A 24,809-nucleotide genomic window follows, 5' to 3' on the forward strand; every position below is an offset into this window, starting at 1 on the left:
GTGTATATATATATTTTATATAGGTAAAATATATACATATCTTATATATGTATATATACATATTTGGGGGTAGGGGAAGGAGAGAAGGGTCATGTAAACCTAAACAGTCATCACATTACCCCAAATGAGCCTGACATTAACAAAGAAGATAATAAATAACTCCTGGGGGTTAAGTGACAACGTGGGTGCAGCAAGAAGGGAAAGGGCACACGTTTAACTATTAAATACACTTCTATATTTGTTTGGCAGAGTTCAGGCCAGTCCCAGGCATCTGCACTTGCCAGACAAGTAAGCTGATGATACTCAAAAAAACTTAAAAAAAAAAAAAAAAATTCAAGCAGAGCTCCATACCACAGTTTTCCTTCAAGTCAGTTGGCCGGCAGGCACAGTTTTCCGACCACCAGGAACAGAAACTTTGGCTCCAAGGCAAATGAACAAAAAAAAAAAAAAAGTATTTTCACTTACAACATGAAAATACAGAAAATTCATCGAAAAAAGAAAACTATCAAAGTCTACTTCCAGCAAAACTGAGGTAGCACTGCTTTCTCTGCATTCAATGCTTAAGTGGTTCTCAGTACTATGTGTTCTACAAAAAAAAAAAAAAACTGCTCACTTGACTGACAGGTGCAGCATGTTGATGGATAAACTCAACATGAAATGCAATAGGTCAAAGAAGGAATGAGCAAGAAGTGAAGAAAATAAGGGTCTCGGATAAATTAGCTTAAAAGGGGGTTGTCACCAGACTACAAATGCTCTTGGCTGGCCTTGGCTCTCCAAGAGCTTTAAATCGCCTGGGAATTAATGCAATATGGTTAACAGTTAACACTGCTATCAATTCTGTGTAAATCTTTTAAAATAATTATTACAACCTAAATTCAACCATGTAAACAGCACTACACACAGTACAGACCTGCCCTGAAAAACAGAATATGCAAAACTGAGATCTGGCACTGTATCATCTTGTAATGTTAATTCAACCTAACCGTCCCATTCCCCCCTCCCTGCACTATACCCTCCCCCACAAAGAAATCTAATTTGTGCAAGAAATGGCAGGCTTATTCTATCTGAAGGCTTCAAAAAAAAAAAAAATACACAACATGTAGCCAGGTTCAAATATTTTGGGGACCCCCCCCAAAAGAAATAACCAAAATAACCAAAAAGTGAAGAAAGTGCCTAAAACATGATACAGCATTTTAGAGCCCTTTCAGATACAAGGCAGAGAAAGGTGTAAAGTAGAAAATATCTGGATCTTCAGTAATTTCCAGAAAGGTCCAATTCCTCGGTTGGCTGCAGGGCAGCAGGCAGATCCTTGCTGCTGCTGCTGCTCCTGGGATAGAGCCACTAAGTCTGCTCCCCGGGACACAAGCCCTCGGGCCCTGAGCTGAGTGCACCTCTCCCTTCCCCTTCTCTTTTTCTTCGCTCCATTTCCCACTCCACAAAGGTATCGAAGAGACTTGGCCAGGCCTCGTCTTCACTGTAGTTGCTGAGGTCAGGACCAATCACCTGAGTGAAGTTAAGGAACATGTTCCAGGTGTCCCGGGAGATGCCCTTGATCCCCGAGGGGTTCTCAGTTAGGAAGTTTAGCCACTGGTCCAATACTGGAGGATTGTTCTGGGTAAAGACTAGTTTCCACAGGGCAATGGCTATTTCCCGATGCAGTGACCGCTGCCCTTCTTCAGAGTCCAGACCAAACTGAAATGTAAACCGGTAGAGATCCTTAAATTTATCCTCTTGTTTGGCTTCCGTTAAGAGGCTAGGGAACCGTGCACAGATCCCATCAATGCTGTCTGCACTTATTGCTTTGCAGCCATCAAAAAACTCCTTCCTGCAACAGGAAGGAGGGGGCACAATTAATATTTATAAACAATATCATCTGCTGAGAAGCAATATAGCAAAGTAAGAGCATGGCTTTGAGGCTGGACGACCTGGCTTTGAATTCCGACTCCTCCACTAATTAGTCCTATTTCTTCATCTGTCAAATGGTGAGAATACCACCTTACTTCATAGGGTTTTGGTGAGGACTAAAAATATGTGTCAACTGCTTCTAACAGTGTCTGGCACATGGTAGGCAGCTGATGGTGTTTGGTTCATTCACTTATTCATCCTTCCAAAGCGAAACTCCAGTCCGCTGCTCGATGCCCTATCTCCCATTCTGCAACAGTGATTAAGCTGCAGACTCCCCTCCCAGACGGGGAGTCTTCCTGCTTTCCTTTTGATTCTCTATGGGTTGTTTGTTTTTGGAATATTTTTGGTGACTGTCAACAGAGATCTTTGGAGCCAAAGATTCTGGATAAACCTGCCTAACTCTGCCCCAGAGATCAAAGTTCTGTTATTAAAAAATGAAAACTGCATATGTATTTTTAACATCTACATAACACTTTCAGGTTACAACATGGTCTCTCACTGATGATCACCTCAGAGGCTGCTGTTTCAGCTGAAGACAGAAGGCATCCGAAGTCTGTTGGGCAGACAGACTACCTTGGGGGGGGCGGGACTCAAAGTCAATTCTTATTTATAACCCAGTGCTCTGCAAATCATACGTTGGGGTGACCTTGCCACTCCCTCCCCACAAACCACCTCTACAGGGACGCGTGACCACAGCGATGTGCACAACTACTGTTTGCTCGCCCGGGCCAACTGTCCTTGCTGACACAGACGCCGGCCGAGGGCCACGCGTGCAGAGCCAGAAGGGGCAAGGGGCTCGGTGCACTGATGGAGGTGGCTCCCCAAAGGCACTCCCCAGCCCGGCATTCACAGTGCCTGGCACACGAGAGGTGTACAATAAATAGTGGGTGAGGGAGTGAGGGAATGAACAAGCAAAGGGGTGGAAGAAAGATTAAAGGTCCCAAAAGGGCAGTGGGGCTGGGCAGCAGTGTGTGGCCCCAGGGCAGCAGTGTGTGGCCCCAGGGCATCACATGGGTTACTCCTTAACCTCAGGCAAAGATGGTCCTTGCCTGTTCTTCTGGGGCTGCACCAGCTTTAGAGAAACGGGTCAAAAAAAGAACGACTTACCCCAAAGCCTAAGAAGCCAACCCAGTTCTCCCCCAGCTGGGCCCCACTGCCCAAAGGTGCACTTGTCCTCCTCGGCTCACCTGGTGACATGAAGTTTTTGTGACTAACCTGGTGAATTTGCACATGGTAGCGGCCTGGAACTTCCAAGCCAAGAGCAGCACTCGAAATTCCGTGGGGTCAACACATAAGTCATTGCAAAAGCGCTCCATGCCTTCCTCCAAAATTGCATCCTCCCGCTCGTCCTTGTAGCGCCTGAACAATTCTTCCAGCCTCTGCAGGGAAGACTCCTCGGCATTGGACTTGGGCTCCCTCCCAGCATCTCCAGAGGACGTTGGCAACTGGCAGGGCTCGGTGGCAGCCTCGGCCTTCTTGGTCCCATTGACAAGGATATCCCCACCTGGCTTGCCACAGGCTGGTGGCTGTTCCTCGCGGTGGCCTGCGCTCCGCCTGCTGTGTGACTTGCTGCCAGGGTCACGGTCTCCGTTCTTGCTGCCCAGGGTTGATGAGGGATTCTTGCACTTGGTGACACACTGGCCCATGGTGCTGATGGCCTGGCCCCTAGAGTGGCCCCCTCTGGATCAGATGCCCTCGCTGCCACTGGCCCATGTGCCTCAACATGCCATCAGCCAGAGGAGCCAGCCAACCTAGAAAAAAATTACAAAGCAGTTACCACTGGACAGGGAGGCGGGCATTCGCAAACTCCATTCCCTTCCCCTGCGGGGACTGCAGCCTGGGGCACCACTCTATTTCCGTGAGCCAACCCTGAACCAGGGGAGATACCCAGAGTTCATCGCCATCCCCCCACCCCCCTGTAAGCTCTATACCTTCACATTGGAAATGCAGGGCTAGGACACATATGGAGAACCAATAAGAAAATTCCTAAAATTCTTAAGGTAACATAGGTTACAAAGAGGTTGATTCATGTGCAGAACGCATCAAGGAAAACTACAGTTTTGCCAGAAATATTCCAAAGGAAATCTGTCTTGCCAACTTGCCATAAGAAAGCTATTCGGTCCTCGGTTAAGCCAGAAGGTGTAAATAAAAAGTTCATCTTCTAGTCTCTCGTGTCAAAATCCTCAGATTTTCTTTTTAAGTAGGATGAGTAGGGAGAAAAGGTAGCCACATTTAAGACAACTATATGGTTTCACAATGGCCTAAAGATGAGGTAAAGGATTTGTAGAGTCAGGACTACAAGCAGTGTCCTAGCCAAACAGCAAACTAAATTTGTCTCTGATCTCTTCCAGATTCCTTTCTGGGACTCTCCCACACGGTAGGTGAAATGCCCTTTCTCCACCCTTCCTCTGCCCACCCACAGGAGCCAAACACTAGCCACAGTTCCCGGTCCTCCAGTTTCTTTTTCTCCCCCTACCCCGTCCTCTGGGAGGCTGCATGAAGAGTACAAGCCAAGGCCACACTGAACAGCAAGGTCCTCCAAGGCCTGCAAGCTCAGTCCTCCAAGGGAGTGTCTCCACCTTAAAAGAGGGGCTGATTTATCCAAATGTCTCTAAATGGTAGAATAATTGCTAGATAAAAAAGAGAAATCTGCACTGATATATTACAAACTCATCATGGTGGTTTACTTATTACTTATGCTATTTAAAAGTGTTTTTAAAAGAATTGCTAGACATTTCCTGGCCAGGGGTGAGGTGATTTCTCTGCTAACTCTGTCTTCTCAGGACTCTTTTTTTAAGATTTTATTTATTTATCTGACAGAGATCACAAGTAGGCAGAGAGGCAGGCAGACAGAGAGGGGGAAGCAGGCTCCCTGCTGAGCAGAGAGCACGATGCGGGGCTCGATCCCCAGGACCTTGGGATCATGACCTGAGCCAAAGGCAGACGCTTAACCCACTGAGCCACCCAGGCGCCCCAGGACTCTTCTTAACTTCAACCACTCCGCGAGAAGATCCAGCTACAACTTAGTAGGAAAAGTCTACCTGCAGTCATAATAGCTGCAGCCACCAAACTCACAATGTTAATGAACTTTAGACCAGGAGCCAGAAGTACAGTAGGTAACGGGGACCAAAATCAAGGTCAGTCCCATGCCTCTCCAGCTCTAGGAAGAAGCATTCATGGGCCTTCATGATCCAAATTCAAAGGCTTAAGGAGACAGGCAGTGGGGCAGAGGATGCTTTTTATAGAGGATGGACCTTTCAACTTTACCTAAAGAGCTTTCATTTCCTCCAAATGGTGCGTGGATAAATTTGGGGTTATCTTCAAAAGGAATCCTACGGGTAAATTCTGAGTGTAGAAGTTTAAAATGACGACCAAAATCATTCTTATAACTTATTGGAGACTCATCACTATCAGGATGTGTCCTATACTTCACCCTTAAAGAAAATGAATGACAGAGAGACATGCCCATACATGCCCTCTAAGGACTTGCAATTCCACTTAGACTAAAAAAAAAAAAAAAAGAAAGAAACACACACAAAAACCACTGAAACCTGAAAGGGTTTTTTGGTGTGGAAAGACAGACCCAACTATGTTTTCTTGAGTCTTTTTATGCTTTAACAGTATAGGGAATAAACCTGAAGCACAACCTATTAAAATTTAAAAGGCAAGGGGTTAATTCTTGGACGACCAGCATACAAGGAAAGCAACTGTTCGAGCTGAAGTATCTCAAAACAAAAAGGACTATACCATGTGGAAGGTCTGGTTTCCAGATTTGTGTTTCTAAAGACTACAGTGCTAAAAGAAACAAAAGGCCCAAACTTACACAAACCCCACATGCTCGCAGACTGGCAATTCTAATTCCCAGGCACGCTGACTCACCAGGGTCTGCTGCTCAGCTCCTGCTGGGGAGGGAGGCCCAGGTACCGGCAGGGTAAGAGGATTTCCTGGCCTCTGTCTGACCCACCTACCCCAGGCCACTTACCTCCACCCCCACAGGACAGATGCTTCGTTGTACCAGCTTCCTCCAAATCCTGGCGCCAAGGCCTTCAGGTAGGGACAGAACATATGGGCCTCCCAAAGAGGCCCTAATCCCATTTATCCAAATGGCCCTCCACATAAGAGCATCTCTGATGACCTGACACAGCAGAACCTGAAGGCTTTTAACATGCCCAGCAGACGAGAAAAAGGAGGGGAAAATCAATTTGAACAGATGATCAATCAGCAAGTACCAGGTGGTCAGATCTCTTTCTTCCATTCTGGTCCCTATCTGTGAAAGGCCCCCACGCTGGGTGAGTGTTTGAGGCAAGTAATGATCTCAAGCCAGAAGAAAATATTTTCAGATCTGGTGGTGACTACAGCCCCCTGATTATTCAAAAGCCTCCCTTTTGTCTACCTCTTCCCCCAGGAAAACAGCTGTGCCCCCAGTGCCTTCCCCAGGCTCAGTCTCACACAAGCCCCGTGTCCCAGGCTGACAGCCTCGCTTCGGCAGCACATATACTAAAGCTGAAAGTCTCCCTGGGCTCAATAGCTGATGGCTAACAGCTAATAATGGCAGTTATCAATTATTGAATACTTGATATCATGTCTGGCACTACGCTAATAAGCATTTTATGGACTTAAAACACATATATCCTCACCACAACCCCATTTAAAAACAGGGAAACTGAGGCACAAAGTAACTCATCCAACATCACACAATGTCTGTCTTGAGAAACACCCCTTTAGCACTAGGCCAGACTGCCGAGTCCACCTCCCAGCAGAGAACCGAGGGAAAGCCTTCCAGCACTTGGGTCCTGAGCTCTGAAGTCACCACAGCGATCCTAGAAGACCAAGTTTTACCACCAGCCACTGGAAAGAGAACGCACTGTCCACGCCCAGTGTTCAGGAAGGGCGTCCTACCCACTGCCCTCTCCCAGAGAGCCCTGCCACTGAGATTCAGGCAGTCATGATGCCCTTGGACTCAGCCTTGCCAAAGATGCCCTCAAGCAGTGCTGTTTCGGTCCATCGGCATGGTTAAAAGCTGCAGCTCGGAAATCAAAGCTCAACTCTGCCCGTGATTATGGCTGACCCCGCTCAAAACCTGTATCTGCTCAACCCACAAAATGGTATCTGCCTCACAGAACTGTTGAAAGGATTCCGTCAGTAGGGGCGCCTGGGTGGCCCAGTCCTTAAGCATTTGCCTTCAGCTCAGGTCCTGGGATCAAGACCCATGTCAGGCTCCCCGCTTCGTGGGAAGCCTGTTCTCCCTCTCCCACTCCCCCTGCTTATGTTCCCTTTCTCACGGTCTCTCTGTCAAAAAACAAAATCTTTAAAAAAAAAAAAAAAAAAAAGATTCCATCAGGAAATGCAGATAAAGGGTACTTGCCACACAGTGCCCCCTGGCCCCACCAACAATGGAGGACAGCCATCAGTCATTATTATTACCAGCCAAGCTCTTGAACTACAACACTGACCTTGCTCAAATGCACCACTGCCCAAAAGCACGCAGGCTTGGGTTCTCCATGGGGTAAGACTTCCTTGTAATTGATGCTGAGTAAAATCAAGCTGGGTATTTGCTTTGCTCTAGGGACACCTTGAACCCAGTAGTTATCCCTGTCCCTAACCTGGGGCAAGCTTCGAGCTAGTAGTTCCAGACTCCTTTCCCCTTTCTACTTGGTCCTAGCTCTGTAGATTTGAAAAAGAGAATTTCTAGCTTGAAAATCATTTATACTACTTTAACGGAACTGCCTTTCCAGCTGGTCATCTCAGCTGCCTCTCTGAAGCGGACAGCCTCGGCACCACCTGGGCGCCCCAAAAGCCAAATTTTATCAGCAACAGAGCACCATTATTAAGTAATACCACTCTGTATTTAGTAGTACGTTATAATCACTACACCCAGATGTAGCTCCGTGCAATAGAAAGAAATGGAGGCACAGCAAGGTCAAGGAGCTATCCAGGAAGGGAGAAAACAGGGGCAGAGTAATTAAGAGGAGGAGCTCTTGGAGCAGACAAACCTGGACGAGAATCATGGTGATGCCACCAACATGTGACTGTCAGCATTCACTTTAAAACAGGGCAGGCGGACCTCAAGATAACGTAAATGAGATAATCCATGTGAGATGCTGTGCCCACAGAAAGGACTCACTAAGTGTTAACCTTTATCATAGCTGCTGCTGTTACTGCCAAGTCAGTGACAGAATCAAGCATCCGTGCTCCTAGAACAGTGCTCTTTCCATTGGCCAGTGCGGCTCTTGGGAGGCGGGGGGTGAGGGGCAGCCCCAGTATGCAGGACTCCCCAAGTACCCAAGGCAGCTCCTTGTCTCCCTGTCCTCACAAGGACTCTGCTCTCCTGCTTCTGCTAAGGGGCATAGAAGAGTTCAATGGAGTCAGGGGCAGGGAGAAAGGAAAGGCAGGAAGAAGAATAAAGAAAACACACATACACACACCCCAGGAAACCTACTTCTAGGCACAATTAGAGAGTTCTGGGGTTTACCTGAAAGATCGATGCCAGTAACTCTGCTCAGCTTATGCTGGATCAGGATCAGCCTCCAGCTTTTCTCCTTCAATCTCGGCTCCAAATGCTTCTGTCCCCCTCCCTCTCTGCACATCAGCCCCAGCCCCTCACCTCCCCGCACCGTGCTGTGCCAGCCCTGGCTGCTACTCTCGGGGATGGGCTTGGCTGCCTGCCTGGCCGCAGGCCTGGAGCTGGCACGGCCAGGCCTGGGGCAATCCCAGAGGCCGTGGTCCCTGTGGATGCTCTGGCTCCAAAGAAGGATCTGGAGCTGATCTATCTCGTGGGCGGTTCCATGAAGCGAGACGCAGACAAGTCCCTGGGTCTCCTGGGCTTACTGTCTACTGCTGAGACAGGTTATGGAAGAGAAGGACCACGAAGGGCTACACCACACAAGGACCCAGGGTGACTGGAGACAGGAAAAGGAGAGAGGGGCGTGCACTGGTGTCATGGAAAGAAAGGTGGAGGGGCTGCCGGAGGGGAAGTGATACGTCCGGAACATGGGGCGGCTTGCTTCCCATGCATCGCCGCCTTCGACCTCACAACCACCTAGCCTGTCAGACCTTTTGCAGATGAGGAAACCAAATTTTCTTAACTACTAAGCAGGCTGACTAGGAGATAAAACCAGCCTGTCAGACTCCAAAGTCTGCCCTGTGAGAAAGTTTCAGAGAAGTGGCTTTTGTTTGGTCTTGAAATGACTGGAAACACCAAATGGAAAGGAAAGAGTCAAAGGGCCAATCTGGTTGGTCCATGCGGGAAACTGATTTAAAACATTTAGTAAGAGCAGTATCTTTTAGATTACACCTATGTATGGAGGGGATTCACGTTAACTGTCACACTTAACCCACTACAACCAACCGTATGAGGAAGATATTACGTAAACTTTTTACAGAGAGGAGAACTGAAGAGAGGTTAAGTAATTTGGCATGAAGTCCCACAGCCAGTCCACAAAGGAAAAGCTCTGGATTCACATCCAGGCCATTTGATTCTAACCCCCCCCCATTCTTCCTCGCTGGTCTCACTACTCTTCTCTGCTATGACGTGTCCCGAAGACACACACTTCTCCCAAGAGATGACGATGGCCCAGGATGAAAAGGTACACCAGCAACACTTAAACGTACCAGAGATACAGAATCAACTCCCAGGTGTGGTTCTGGGCTGGCACCTCTATGCAGCGTGGGCCCTTGAACAAGTCACTTAACCTCTCTGAGTCTGTGTGACCCCAACATTAAAGTGAGGGTTCTAGTCCTTCCGACTTTAATGTTCTGGGACTCCCTTCACTTTTCTGCATCCAACAAGGCTAAAGCCCTAAATGTGCAAGCCTTCTAAGGACTGGCACATTGCCTGCTCAGGGAACGGCTCTCATACGTCTTGCCCAAGCCTATCAGACCCGAGAGAAAATGAGACCAGAAGTCCAAAAGGAGGAGAGAGAAAGCAGGGGCTACTCCAGTCTGAACAAGGGGTGAAAGATTACACTGTTTTTGCAGGCCTGCCTCTCCTTAATGATCCTAGTTTGATCTCTGCAGGGTCAGCAAGAGGCCCTGGCATATGGAAAACAGACCAGAGTGAGCTGGCTCGCTGCTGCCGCTGGTCAGGTCAGGAAGCCTGTCAGGAATGTGCCCTGGCCGCTGATGGGGAGCCTGTCACCCAAGAAACAACCTCATGAAATGAGGAGCTAAAAAACAGGAGGCCAACACTGGCACCAAACATCAGTGTCAGCAAGGCACTTGTGATCTACTTGGAGACTTCCTGGAGAGAAGGGACCCATCTCATTCACCCAGCCCATTTTGCTCCCATCTAGTGTCTACTCAGAATCAAAAAACCACTGGCAAATACTGGTGTTTCTGCAGAAAGGCAGTAAGAAACCACTTTCCAACTTTCATCTGAACAGTCTGTAGAGCTAGCCGGGTGCATGTTTTTATTTCTTACTATATATGCCAGACACCCAAAGGCCAGAGAACATGAGCACATGAATTCGTCAGATGGCTTTTCTCTAGCAGCCAGGGGTTAATGTGCAGTCCTGACAGAGGCCACCCTACCTGGAGTCTCAAAGCAAGACCACAAGAGCCCCTGAGACCACAGGGCAGCTAGAGATGCTGAATGGCCTGAGAAAAAGATAGGGAATGGGTGGTGGCTGTTTGTAAACTACTTCCTAGAAAGTAAAGTTACAGAAGTTAACAAAGAGGTAAGACTGAGGGAGTACTGGAAATGTAGAGTCGCCTGCTGTCACTTGGAACTTGGGACTTACAAGATCACCTTTGGAGATTAGGTCTCTTACCCAGAGCTGCTTGGGAGGGAAAGCCGTTCCCTCTGCCAAAGCAAACGAGACCCGTCTGCTGCTATTTTCATGCTTTTAAAAGACTTTTTGTCCTAAAATGTACTACAGCAGCAAGCTCAGGCAGCAGTTCCAGTTCGGGTTGGGTAGGAACACATGACTTTCTACATCAACAAATCTCAAAAGCGCAAAAGAAAAGAAAAGAGGGATGCAGGGGCAGCGGGGGTGGGGTGGGGGATAACTTTTTTTTTTTTGAGAATAACTTTTTTTTTTTTAAGAAAACAAACCAACTGCTTTTATTTCTGTAAAACAATCTTAGGTCACATGGCTAAGACCAGCCTGCTTTCCACAGAGTAATTTTCTTTTCTTTTTAAAGTGTTCTTACTGTTCCTCACCTTGCAAACTTCAAACAGACTAGAGCAAGAGTATATATTCAGTTGGAGGACTGAGGCCAGTGTGGGCTGGCTAGAACCAATACTACTTGCCAAATCCAACCAAGCCAACACACCCATGTACTTTATAGTTTCCAAATACCAAATAATGAGGCATTTTTGGTCTCTGAGCTCCAGGAATGAGCCATGTTTAATCCCACATGACTCCAAATAACCAAAAAAGGGCCGTATCATTTTACTGACCCACACTTGGAACCTTTTTTTTTTTTTTTTTTTTTTGCTGTCACTACTGACCAGGACAGGTCGGGCTACCCACTTATGTGCAAAGGAGGCATCATTAAGGGGCACCGGACTGCTAGGTTGACTACTCTTTTTGTTTCTTCTGGAGCTTTTTCAATTTCCTTCCTTAGGAGGGTTAGGAGCCAAGGGCTGTGCTGGATCCGTGCTCCGTGGTACCAGAATAAAAAGGGCAAGCCTGCTGCATTCTTCATCTCTGCTTTTATGCTTACTGCTTGTCTTCTTTCTTAAGAGACAGCCGCCTTAGGCCCTGCTGAAGGTAAACCACGGATGAGGCACTGATTGCTGGCTTCCAGTGGGCATACGGGTACCAGCCCCCTAGAGGCTTACCTGACTGCAGAGGATTAGTCCTCAAACACCCAATTACCACATCAACTGTTCACTTTTCAATCTCCTTCTGAGCAATTCAGAACTCAGTAGTCACAAAGTGACTGAAAAAATAGTTTAACTGGAGATAAGCTTTGGGTTTTTGCCCCGAAGTAAAAGAAAGGCGAGAAAGGAAACAGAAATGAGTAGAGAGATGAGGAAGGAACCCAATACAAAGATGATAAATGACTGCATCCAAATGTCTTAAAGGGGCACCAGAATTACCACAAATGTATAGATGTGGTTTCTAGAGCCATACTTCCTCTAAGAAGGCCTCAGGTTCATCGTGTGGTAACTAATCAATCTCTTAAATGTTTGCTAATTCTTAAAAAAAAAAAAAAAAAAAGGAAGAAAGAAAAGAAAAGAAATCCAAATCCATTAAGGCCACATTTATCAGGTTTTTCCTAGAGGCCCATGATGGAAACTAACTGCTAATGCACAGTAGACGGGAAGAGAGAGAAAAGAGCTGTATAATAAAAGAATATCTGGTTTCAACCACATCAGTAAAATGATCAGAGAAGTGAGGCCACTAAGTCTTTCTCTCCTGCTGCCAAATTCAAAAGTATTACATAGTTACTCTGTAAAGTTTAGAAAACACAGAGAAGCATAAAAAGGCCCCCAGTATCCCACCTCTTACAATTAATATTTCAGTATATTCTTTTTATATTCAGTATATTCTTAGTCTTTTATATGAGCACATATGGACCGCACATGTAAAATACATGCATGTCCACATTATGTGTTTGGAACTTTCAAACAAAAGTGGGGTCATATTGTACAATCTATTTTGCAATCTTTTCCACTGAACATTTTTTTAATATAAATCTTTTCTTCTCATAAAATGCTCTTAAAAAGCAGCAATTCTGGGGCACCTGGGTGGCTCAGTCAGTTAAGAGTCTGCCTCCAGCTCAGGTCATGATCTCAGGGTCCTGGGATCGGGCTCCCTGCTTAGCGGGGAGCCTGCTTCTCCCTCTCACTCTGCCTGCCACTCACCAGGCTTGTGCTCCCTCAGTCAAATAAATAAATAAATTCTTAAAAAAAAAAAAAAAAGAAAGAAACGTATTTAATATTCAGATAAATCTTCCACTGAATGGAGTTACCATACTAAATCTGGTCAATTTAGTCTCTTATTGTTGGACATTTAGCTTGCTTCCAGTAGTTCACTATTATAAACATTACTCTGATAAAACAACACACACTTAAAACTCAGCACACTTATAATTCTTTCCTGAGAATAAAACCCTCTAAGTGGAACCAACAGATCAAAGAATAGGCAAAAAAATTCTGTATGTGTGTGTGTATATATATACAATCCAATCTGAATTCCAAAGAAGTAACATCAACTTGTACAACGTACTACGAGTGTATATTTCTCCCAACATCATCTTGTGATATTTGCCAACTAATTCAACTTCTTGCAAAAAATCCTTACCAAAAGCACATTAAGACATTGTGTTTAAGGGAAAATACCAAACCACCTAAAGAGAAACAGGCAAAAAAAGATCACTGGCTTCACTGTAAATCACATCACAAAGGCTGACAAGAGCCAATGATTCTGGCTTCAAGGATTCCAAGTCGGTGGTGTTACATAAAAGGGGTGGGGGGAGAAAAAGATTAGTCATAGGACACCTTTTAATTATATTTAAATTTCCCAATTATTCTTTCAAAAGAAAATCAACCTGTCCCCACCCCCATCAAAAAGCAGTAGTAGTAGCAGAAGCAGCTACCACAGCTACCATCACCCATCTTAAGGCCTCATAGATTTAGCATCAGGGGTACAAGGATTTGGCCCATGGAACAGGCAGAACCTGAAGAATCACAACCACATAGGGTGTGAGAGCCTCATTCAAAACGGAACTGCGGGATCCCTGGAAGTGGTTAACAGGCTGTATTTAGCCTGCAGAGTTACCTGGGCTTTCTAACTTCAGACTGGATCAAATGGTATTACTGCATGCAACAAGACTCGTCTGCTTCCCCCGCACCCAGGCTTTTCCTCAGGTGATTAGCCAGTTTTCACTAGAAGATCCTTTTCCTGAACTCCTGGCCACAGAGTTGGGTGGGGCTCAAAATGGACTACGTGACTCGGGCCCAGCTGAGTCTCACATGCCCTTGGCTTCGATGACTGGGTTAGGGACATGCAGGTGACCTCAGCAGACAAGAGAAAATCTTAGCACTGAAAGTAAAGGAAGCTAGAGCTGCAATAGTCATCCTGCCAAAGAAAATAGTAATGCCTATCGAAGAGTCACTGTGAGGATTAAATGGCCCCTTCTTATCATATAGGTCTCACTTCAAATGTATGTAGAACCCAAGAATGAAATCACTGCCAAGAGACAAAGATAAAATGAATTCTGAAGGTATTACCTGCACCCAGAATCCAACTGTACTACCTAAAGTCAGACCAAAGCATGAACTCCAGTTATGGGAGTCGATGAATTCCTCTTTTGCATAAACCGGATGTCAGGTTTTCAGTCACGAAAGATAGAGTCCCTACTAACACACTGCTATGTCACTCAGATCTCTTCTACTCACAGAGCAAAGAAATGATGCCTAGGCTCTGCTTCATCATCCAGGACCAATTAATTTACTAGGCCGCAATTTCACTCCTTAGCTGAACACCAGGACCAATAATCCCCAACTCAAGTACACTGTAACATTCTATTGTACCGGGCAGACCACCGGGATGCGTTTAAAAGTTGATATGACTAACGAGAGTAAGAACCTTTCCAACTGCAATTTTTACGACCTTCGGCCTCCTTCAGACAGGCCACAGGGCACTGACAGCTACTTTCTTCTGTTGTGTACGCGCGTTCTGTCATCTTCACGTTCCTAAGGAGGAACCTCCTCCCAGCACTCAGACACCACGTGAAAAGCTGTAAAGCAAGACTCCTGGAAGTCTTTCTCTGTGCAATAACAACATGATCAATCTTCCAGCTGAAACAGGTATTTGATCTAAACCACATCCTATGAAACTGAAAGGCCAGACCTGACCAGAATTTGGCTACCCTCTTGGTTTCAATTGCTACTGCTGAAACAATTTCTCTCTGGTTTCAAGCACTGAAGAGCCTATTTAGAAAGTAGTCAGGTTTTAAAAACTGTAACAGGAAATGCTTGTGTTGTGTGCCTTTATTGGAAATACATTCCCTGCAGGGTGAAACCTGAGGCCTCAAGGTTTGGGCTTTATTTTTTTTATTTCAAGCAGTTACTTATTTCACCAACGGGCACTCATATGGCATGAGGCCAAAGGGCTCATTTACACGTGTAAAGATAGGCAGATAATTAAATCAAAATAGAGCTCTATACCTGATGGCTGGCAACACGGTCCCAGAGCCTTGGCAAAGACAGACATCTGATGATTCCAGCCCCATTCCTGCCCACTTCCCGGCCATACTGACCTGCCAAAACTGCTGCCATCAAACGGCCATTCCAATGCTGTCTATCAAAACTCTGCTCTAGGGCACCTGGGTGGCTCAGGTGGTTGGATGTCTGCCTACAGCTCGGGTCATGATCCCGGGGTTCTAGGATCGAGTCCCACATCGGGGTCCCAGCTCAGCACGTAGCCTGCTTCTCCCTGCTCCTGTCCTCTCTCTGTCTCGCTCTCTCCAATAAATAAATTAAATCTTTAAAAAAAAAACAAAACAAAACTCTGCCCTAACAGCCAGGCCCTATTTTCATAAAACCGATTATGAGAAAATCCTAAAATTAAGCAGCAGCACCATAAGCACTTTGGGTCATCAATATCTTTGAAAATCTAAGGATAGCTTTGGACGCAGAAAAAACTGTGCATACCTGCACACACTCATACACTCAAATTCTGCATTCAATGCTTGGGGTCTATGATATTACAAGTTAACTCTTCTGAAATGCATCAGGGTTTTACCTACACTGCAACCGCATTCATTCCCCTCGCTCATAACCCAGCTGAAGACACAGCAGCTCCTGCAGCTGCCCCAGGATCATCTCACCTCTCCTGAGCAGGGCAGGATGGGCTCGGCACGCAGACGACTGCGTGTGGACAGCTTGGCTCTATGTGCTCCCCTGCGCATACTTCATCACCTGTGCCTCAGTTTCCTCACCTGAAAACTGGGAAAATCAAAGGGTCACAGTGAAGAATAATTGGCCCCTTCACATCACATGGGTCTAAGTTAGAAGGCTGAGAGGCGCTCCCCGGCCTACACAACCTAAAGTACATCTCACTCGGGTCCAGCACACTACTTCATTTCTTCCCAGCACATTTCACTTTCTGGAATTCTTGTTAACTTCCTTACTGTCTGCTCCCACTCCTAAAAGGAAAGTACCACAGAAGATGGGATTTTATCTTATTCACCCCTTTGTCCTGTGCACCTAGCTACCTCACATAAGCAAGTGTTGGATACATAAATGTTGAGGGAATAATAATCACTGTTATTTATTGAGTACTTATGTACAAGGCACTAGTCTGCGCCCCTGAAATGTATTCACTCATGACTGAATAAATAATAAGTCCAACCTAATTAGTGCTATCTCTAGAACGAGTTAGTACTCAAAAACCAATAGCCATTTATACCCATTCTAATGATGAAGTCACCAAATACTCAACAGTTAAGGGGGCTGAGCCCTAAGGATGCAGAACTTAACTTCACCTCTCCAGAGCGGCTTCCTAAGGACCAACCTCCCCCGGACTCCTCTCCTCCCAGCACTCCTCTACCCTCAGAGAGAAGGGAAAGTAGGAATTATCTCCTTGTTCCACTTACTCTCTACCTCATCGGCTCTCAGACAATGTCATACAAACACGGCTTCTCAGCCAGCATACACCACTCCATCTCTGTGCATGCCACAAGCTAATTTTCACCTCAAACCCAGCAAGAGCCAAAGTTAAAGGTGAAATGGGAACATGTTCATCCTGTCGTGCCTCTTTCTGATGTGCACCCCAGTCCCTTGGAAAAAATTCACAGTCATGACGCTATCACTCCAGCCTCTCCTCTTAGCAAGGGAGAAAGTCCAGAGAGTTCATGCAAGCCGTGGCCACACAGCACTCTAGGAAGCTCCAAGGGTTTGCCAATCAGGTGAACTCCAATGAAACACCTTCTAGTGCTGATCCAAACTGCCCCTTCTCTACCTCAGTCAATCACACATTTAAGGTGTTTGGAGATGCAAGGACAAAACCCAGCAGTTTTTTCTGAATACTGCATATTGAACCCGAAGGACTCACAGCCAGTATCGTATTTCTATTCCACTGTTATATTTTCTAAAATTTAGTCGATGACAGAGTGGCTTTTAACTGAGGGCTGAAGCACATACCTCATCAAAGATAATATGAGACGTGGACCAGGGCCCTCCAACTCGTTGGAACCGCAGGGGGACATTGGACTATGTTTTATATGACAGCAAGAAAAGGGCAAGAACTAAAGTCCTAGGCAGGGCCTTCAAAGCCAGATGCACTTGCCAAGAAAGCAAAGGGCAGCCTCCACCTCCGCCGGCTGGCAGGCAGACCCACACGTTCTGCTTAACCATGTGAAACAGCTAGCTTTTGCTCTCCCCGCCCCCGGGCCCAGTTATGATATTTGGGTAGCAACACTGGCGACTTTTCTAGGAGAGTGTTTTATAAAAATAGAGCTTCCAATTTTAGGTCTAGAATTGAAAAGAAAAATAGCCAGAATTAGAAATTTGTTTTAACACAATACATTGAAAAGTACAAGTTTAAGGGCTGGTCGCTGAGGACGGGGATCACACCACCACGTGATTTCTCAGTGAGTCATAAAAAGTAGTACAGGCTTGTTTAACAGTGGACATCCACCAGTACTAAGAGTCAAGGAGCCCACTTGAGTCAGATGACGGAAAGCCAACCTGACACCCCTGCGTTTGTTTCAGCTGTGGCACGACTGACACAAATGAACTGCAGGAGCAATTTACAAGACAGAAACGTTAATAAACGTTTTCTGAACCTAGTCAAAGAGGAAATGTTTGAAACCCCGAATATGACTCATTTTTCAAAAGTTCAATCAGTTTAACAAGAAAAAAAAAAGAGCTCTAAAATGTTCATAAATCAAAACTGAAACATTTCTGGATTTCTAATACCCATTCTTGATTAACATACCTTTGTGTCAAAGCAAAAACCAAGTGCAGCCATGTAACAGCAAGTTGCCACCCTTTCAGTTATGAGAACTGCTCTGGCGGAACTGGATGAGAGGAACGAGAATTAATCTTCAGGCCTAGATGGATACTGTCTTGGTAATAAGACAATAAAGACCTCCCTAAAGGGCTTCTGGGTGCCATAAATTATATAACAAATCCACTTCTGCCAGGCAGCCAGGATTAACTCCTATTCACCCAGGGCACTACTCTTACTCAGTATCACCAACTGGCTTATCGAAATGAAACAGTCATTATCCACCACTGCCCTTCGAAGGCACAGCACGTCTCTCACCGCTCATCAGTCTGCTGACACCAGCCACTCATCACAGGAAAAGCCAACCTAACAATCTTTTTTTTTTTTTTTTAAGATTTTATTGATTTATTTGCAGAGAGGCTGGAAGCAGGCTCCCCAATGAGCAGAGAGCTCGATGCGGGGCTCGATCCCAGGACCCTGAGATCATGACCTGAGCCAAAGGCAGAGGCCTAACGCACTGAGCCACCCAGGCGCCCCCCAACCTAACAATCTTAAAGACAACTTTGATACTTGTTTTTAACAGGCCAAAACATTTTTTAAAAACCAGAAACTAGGGGAGCCTGGGTGGCTCAGTGGGTTAAGCGTCTGCCTTCGGCTCCAGTCGTGATCCCGGGGTCCTGGGTTGGAGCCCCATGTTGGCTCCCTGCTCAGCAGGGGCATCTGCTTCTCCCTCTCTCTCTGCTCCCCATGCTGCCCCCCAGCTGTTCACTCACCCTCTCAAATTTAAAAAAAAAAAAAAAATCTTAAAAATAAATAAGTAAAAATAAAAACCACAAAGTATTTCATTGGTTTCTCCCCAGTGAATTCTTCTGACTGAATTTTTAAATTGTCTATTATGACACCTTATCATAACAGACAATTTGTTACTCCTAATATGCATTCAAGCCTTGAATGCATTATATATTCTTTACTCCTCAGGAACATGAACATTCATGGCTCCCAAACAGGTGGTCAAAAATAACAAGTCCACAGAAGAGAAAGGACTCTATTATTTCAGTGACCGCATCTTATATTAGGAGTTCCAAGAAGGCAGGGAATGCGTATGGAAATGTGGAAAGGGCTAACTGGCACCTGACAAACATCTTCTAAAGAAGCAAATGTAGGGGTGCCTGGGCAGCTCAATCAGCTAAGTGTCCAACTCTTGATTTCAGCTCAGGTCAGATCTCAGGGTCCTGAGATTATCCCACTTCAGGCTCGTGTTCAGCAGGAAGTCTGATGGAGATTTTCTCCCTCTCCCTCAGCCACTTCCCCTGCAAGCTCGCGCGCGCACACACTCTCTCTCTCTAAAATAAATAAATCTTTTAAAAAGGAATCTAATGTAAAATAAGCACCTACTATGTAGCAAGTGCACTGCACAAATCTACCTACATGCTCAGTATGAGCCACTTTTACACAATAATGTCCACAAATGCTTACGTAAGTTTTACAACGTACTATCCATCAATTTCAAAACATTTTTACACATATGCATTAACCCAACAAACATACCCTATGATGTAAGTAATATCATCACCTGAGAAAACTAAAGCACAGAAAGTACCAGTAACTTGCCTAAGAATAAACAGCTAGCAAGTGACAAAGCCAAAATTCTAACCCATGTTCTACTCTTTCTCATAATTAAAGATATGGCTTTTCAAATCCACTCTTTTAAAAATATGAAAATTTAAACTGCCTCTTTCAAAAAAAAAACATATTAAGAAGAGTAGTTCTTTCGGGAGCCTGGCCAGGCATGCGACTCTTGATCTCGGGGTTGTAAATTCAAATCCCACCCATGCTGGGTGTAGAGATTACTTAAAAATCAAAAAAATTTAAGATTTTATTTATTTAAGACAGAGAGCAAGCAAGCAACCGTAAGTGGGGTGGGGCAGGCAGAGGGATGGGGCGTTGGGAGAGGGAGAAGTAGACTCCCCACAGAGCAGGGAGCTAGACATGGGGCTCAATCCCGGGACCCTGAGACCATGACCTGAATGGAAGGCAGACGCTTAACCGTCTAAAGAGTTCCAAGCGTCTAAGAGTTCCACCACCCAGGTGCCCCTCAAATTTTTTTTAAATAAAACATGAGTAGTTTTTTGTTTGGTATGTATAAGGCTTTATATAGCCCAATGTCTTCCAAACTTTAAGCACAGCCTTCACTGAAAAGTAACACTTCACTTCCTAACCAAAGACACATATGTAAATACAGGTATAACTCATAAGTTTCATGAAGCAGCATTTACCCTCATTTCTAAGATTCACTCTAATTTATGCTATTTCTTTCCTTTAGTTAGTTTTTTTTTTTTTTAAGATTTTATTTATTTGACAGACAGAGATCACAAGTAGGCAGAGAGGCAGGCAGAGAGAGGAGGAAGCAGGATCTCCGCTGAGCAGAGAGCCCGACGTGGGGCTCGATCCCAGGACCCTGGGATCCTGACCTGAGCCGAAGGCAGAGGCTTTAACCCACTAGCCACCCAGGCGCCCCTCCTTTAGTTTGGTTTTTAATTATTGTTTATAACCCACTAATTCGATACGACCCATGATGAGAAAATCTCAATCTCAAGATCAAACTTAAAGGTTCCCTCCAACAGCCTTACTGTGCCAGACACAATACCAGGTGTTACAGAGTCATGACAGCAGTTAATCCCCACATCTACCCTCTGAGGCTGGTACTACTGTTACACTGATGAAGAAATAATCTCAGAAAAAAACACCTCACTCAAATCCCTACACTGTGGCACAGACAAAGAAGCTCACCAAACAGTCCATCTGCTCCCCCAATCTCCCAGCCTCTTTTCAGTGAGGTGGGGAAATGTATCTATTTCTGGCCAATGAGCTGTAGGCAGATGTGTTTCTTCTCATTTCTAAGCCTAAGCACAGAACTGGCACGTGACATCCCAGCCATCTTTCCCCCTGCCACGGTGACCAAGACAACACACAATAGTGGGATCTTCATCAGCCTGGGTCTCTGAGTGACTGTATGGAACAGGGCACCCTTCAGGCCACTGACCCGTGTGGGACATGCAAGCAATCAAGTTTTATCAGATTAAGCCAGACTTTGTAAATTCTTACTCCTGAGTATCTGCCCGTCCTCAGTAACCCTACAGCTCAGGCCCCTGACATCTTCACTGCAGCACGTTCACAAATAGCTTCCCTACTTCTGGGACTGCTCCCTTCAACCTCTTTCATGCTATTGCTGACATGATCTTACACACACACACACACACACACGCACGCACGTGCACGTGCGCGCGCGTCATGTGAGTATACCATGTCCCTACTCAAAATTATTTATTAGTTCCCCTTCACCTACGAAAGATAATACAAACTCAGCAAGGCATACAAAGAAAGCCCTTCGGAGTTTGTCATTCTCCCCATCCCCTTCATTCCACATCCCCCAGGCATACTGAAACACCTGCCGTTCCCCAAAGCACCACAGCTTCTCATGCTTCTGTAGTTCTACACATACTGTTACCTCCACTTGGAATGCCATCTCACTCTTTAGTCCGTGTCTTTCAAGCCCAGCTGAGAAAAATTCAGACTACACACACTTCACTTTGAATACAATGGTGAAAGCATCAAATCTGGAGGCCAGATTATCCTAGGTTACAAGACTAGTTTTGGGTTTCGGAAGTTCCCTATGAATGATCCACATTCTGCCTGGGAAAGCTGGTCCTCTGCTCAAATACAACTAATTTGAAAACTACATAGGCTGGTTCCTCTTAGAAAATATCTTGTATCTGGAAATCAAGAGTGCTATTAAAAGCGTGTTTTTTAAAGTTTTGTTCTGTTAAGCTGCTACTGTAATTGAAAGCTCTTTTGCTTAACCAGGCGGAGTCACAAGCACTAAACGCTGGAGACCTGCAGAACTTGGGTGTTGAGTGAGTCAACTTAAGCACTGTATGCGAATAGTAAAGCTACACATCAGAAAGAGGAGGAACTCTGGCTAAACTACTTAGAGGGAAGGAAAACTGTATCCTTCCAAATGGGGAAAAGGCAACCGGAAAGATTTTTCACCTGTTGCATAGCATTATTCTGGTTCTTTGAGTAGGGAGGTTTAAAGTTAAGAGTTAAAGTCTTTAATTACATAGTTGTATTTTTTTACTTGCAGTTACCATGAAAGTTCAAGTTTCCTACAAGATTTAAAATGTTAGTTTACCATGAGAAGACCACAGTGGTCTTACTCCAGTAAGCTGGAAACATGGAAGAACGGCTTGAAAAGGTTTTGAACTCTACCACTATGTTTGTACATCTTTCATTCTGACTCTAAATTACATTTTATCTTTTTAAATGTGTGGTCTTGAATGCTTACACTTCTGTAAAGATTATCCTACCATGGAGATAATTATTTGCCTGACTGGGAGAGAACAGTCTTTCATGTGGCTCTCATCTTTAAAGCCCCAAAGACTCAGCTGCCACAAGAAATCTTAACCAAGACTCAATTGATCCAATGGCAATTTTCCAAGATGAGAAGGAAATAAACAACCCCACTCTAGCTTTGCAAACCCTAGTCTAGAGACCAAGGGCAAATGTCACAAGCCCCGTTCAGAATTTCCCCAGACTCATCAGCAATTATCTATAAATAATGACTAAACTCTGCACCAAGGGAAATGGACTCCGGAAGATGTCTACTCTGAGTAAGGCAGTCTTGTGAATCTGCACAAAGGATGAATGTCATACATGTCATGAAACAGATTTTAGTGGGAAAAGAGATTTTTTAATACTGCAAAATATAGGCCTGAGTAAAGGCTTCTGCCCTTTCCCAACATGCCAAATACCACAAGTCACCACTTCTCTCAGGAGACAAGACAGTATGAACGACAAAACCAAAACTTACAAAGTATGAGGGCTTGTGGCTTGGAACATTAGATTTCACCTCAGCTGTGAAACATCTGAGAGCTTCTCATAATGAAATCAAGTAGGAACTCTGTATTAAATAAATGAAGGAGGAAAAATAATCTTGGGCTATATCGTTACCACCATTTTGCTCTATTTTGACCTCATCTTGACTAGGTAACACATGGCACAGAAAGATAACAGACATGGAACCATCTTTATAATAATTTTTAAAAATTGTAATTTGAAACATTAAACAATTTATTATACGGAGCATACCAGACGCATGGGCCTTTATGCTAAAGTAATTATAGAACAAAATCACTTGCAGAATACAGGCCAACACCAAAGTATATAATGAAAGATGACAGTGTGAAGATACACAGAAAATGTCAAGGGAACACAGGTAATTAAAGTTAAAAAAAAAAAACAAAACTCAAGTAACCACAGACTACATCTGAAAGCAACTTTCTTGACTCCTTTTACACAATCGAGATTTCAGTTTTATTCTGGGGCTTTACTTAAAAAGAAAGCATCTCCTACAATAGTTTTGTTTCATTTTTACCACTGCTCATTTAACTTCTCAAGACCCCCTCTATATTGCGTTAGAGCAATATGACAGAAAGTGAAATGAAATTTTGTTTTATTATTTTTTTAAAGATTTTATTTGTCAGAGAGAGAGAGGGAGCGCACATGCACAAACAGGGGGAGCTGCAGGCAGAAGAAGCAGGCCCCCACTGAGCAAGGATTCCAATGCGGGACTCCTGGATCCCAGGACTCTGAGATCATGACCTGAGCTAAAGGCAGACACTTAACCAATTGGGCCACCCAGGCATCCCATGAAATGAAATTTAAATAGTTTTCCTCAGTGTTTGGGGCGCCTGGGTGGCTCAGTGGGTTAAGGCCCCTGCCTTCGGCTCGGGTCATGATCCCAGCGTCCTGGGATCGAGCCCCGCATCAGGCTCTCTGCTCAGCAGGGAGCCTGCTTCTGCCTCTCTCTCTCTGCCTGCCTCTCTGCCTACTTGTGATCTCTGTCAAATAAATAAATAAAATCTTTAAAAAAAAATAAATAGTTTTCCTCAGTGTTTAACTTCATTTTAGGGCACGTGTCACACTGTACCTTTAAAGAAGTTACCAGCTGAAAGTAACATAGGAGACATTAAGATACGGCAGAGCCCCTGCCTTCCAGAACCCAGAATACATGCACTAACGTGTATTCAAGAAAGAGGGTTGGCCAAAAAAGAGAGAGAGAATGGATTGGCATTCGCAGGTCAACAGAAAAGAATCCTAGCTGCTTCCATGGGGAGTCCCAACCCCAAAGAGTGAAAGGGACAAAAGATCAATCCAGGTAACAGGAAAACTGCTTGGGGTGAAAGAGGAAGCAATACTACCTATTTTTCATTCTTTAAAAAAAGCCATCACTACTAATATCTACAATGTTTTAATTTCTACATCACTTACTTATGGGTATCTTCACCATGAATGCAGAAATAGAACGTTGTCAATTTGCTTGAATGAGGCAAGTCTTTAAATCCACCCAAATTTGGACCTGCTCTACTGTGTCCATCACCACAGAACTTCATGCAGGTGTAGTACTGCAAAATTACTTGACCTCAGAAATTCCAAATTTCAGCCTTTTCTAGACAACCTTTATGATCTTCCACATACACTTACCATTCCAACTATTGTTCCCCCAATATTTTTCTTAAAAGCTTCAAAAAAAAAAAAAAAAGGGACCCATGGGTGGCTCAGTAATTAGGCATCTGCCTTCAGCTCAGGTCATGATCCCAGGGTCCTGGGATCGAGCCCCGCATCAGGCTCCCTGCTCAGCAGGAAGCCTGCTTCTCTCTCTCCCACTCCCCCTGCTTGTATTCCCTCTCTCGCTGACTCTCTCTCTGTCAAATAAATAAAATCTTAAAAAAAAAATCGTATTCACTTTAACATCATCCTAAGCAACATTATCCATGAAGATAAAGGTCTGACATGCTAGTTATGTTTTCATTAATACACATTAAAATACAGAACTAGTAAACAAATACTCATCCATGTTGAAAATCATATGTACTATCAACAGTACAAAAAAAAATTCCTGAATACTCATTTCAGCAGCAGATAGAGTAAAAATGTAAC

General features: G+C 44.8%; 1 protein-coding gene across 3 annotated transcripts in view; it reads right to left on the reverse strand.

Annotated features, from left to right (window-relative positions):
- Positions 1–222: 222 nt before the first annotated feature.
- DCUN1D3 (defective in cullin neddylation 1 domain containing 3) overlaps positions 223–24,809 on the reverse strand; it is a 36,024-nt gene continuing 11,437 nt past the window's right edge. For 2 of the 3 annotated variants that reach the window (XM_080829986.1, XM_080829984.1), the window contains exons 2-3: positions 3,121–3,656; positions 223–1,825 (exon numbers count right to left, since the gene is read on the reverse strand). In XM_080829986.1, coding sequence (XP_080686112.1) covers positions 1,342–1,825; positions 3,121–3,551 — 915 coding nt within the window. In that variant the 5' untranslated portion in view covers positions 3,552–3,656 and the 3' untranslated portion in view covers positions 223–1,341. Of the gene's footprint in view, positions 1,826–3,120; positions 3,657–15,687; positions 15,806–24,809 lie in introns of all 3 variants that reach the window. The other variant, XM_080829985.1, reaches the window with a different exon arrangement.

This window comes from Martes martes, assembly GCF_963455335.1.
Source record: "Martes martes genome assembly, chromosome: 18".
Lineage (NCBI taxonomy): Eukaryota > Metazoa > Chordata > Mammalia > Carnivora > Mustelidae > Martes > Martes martes.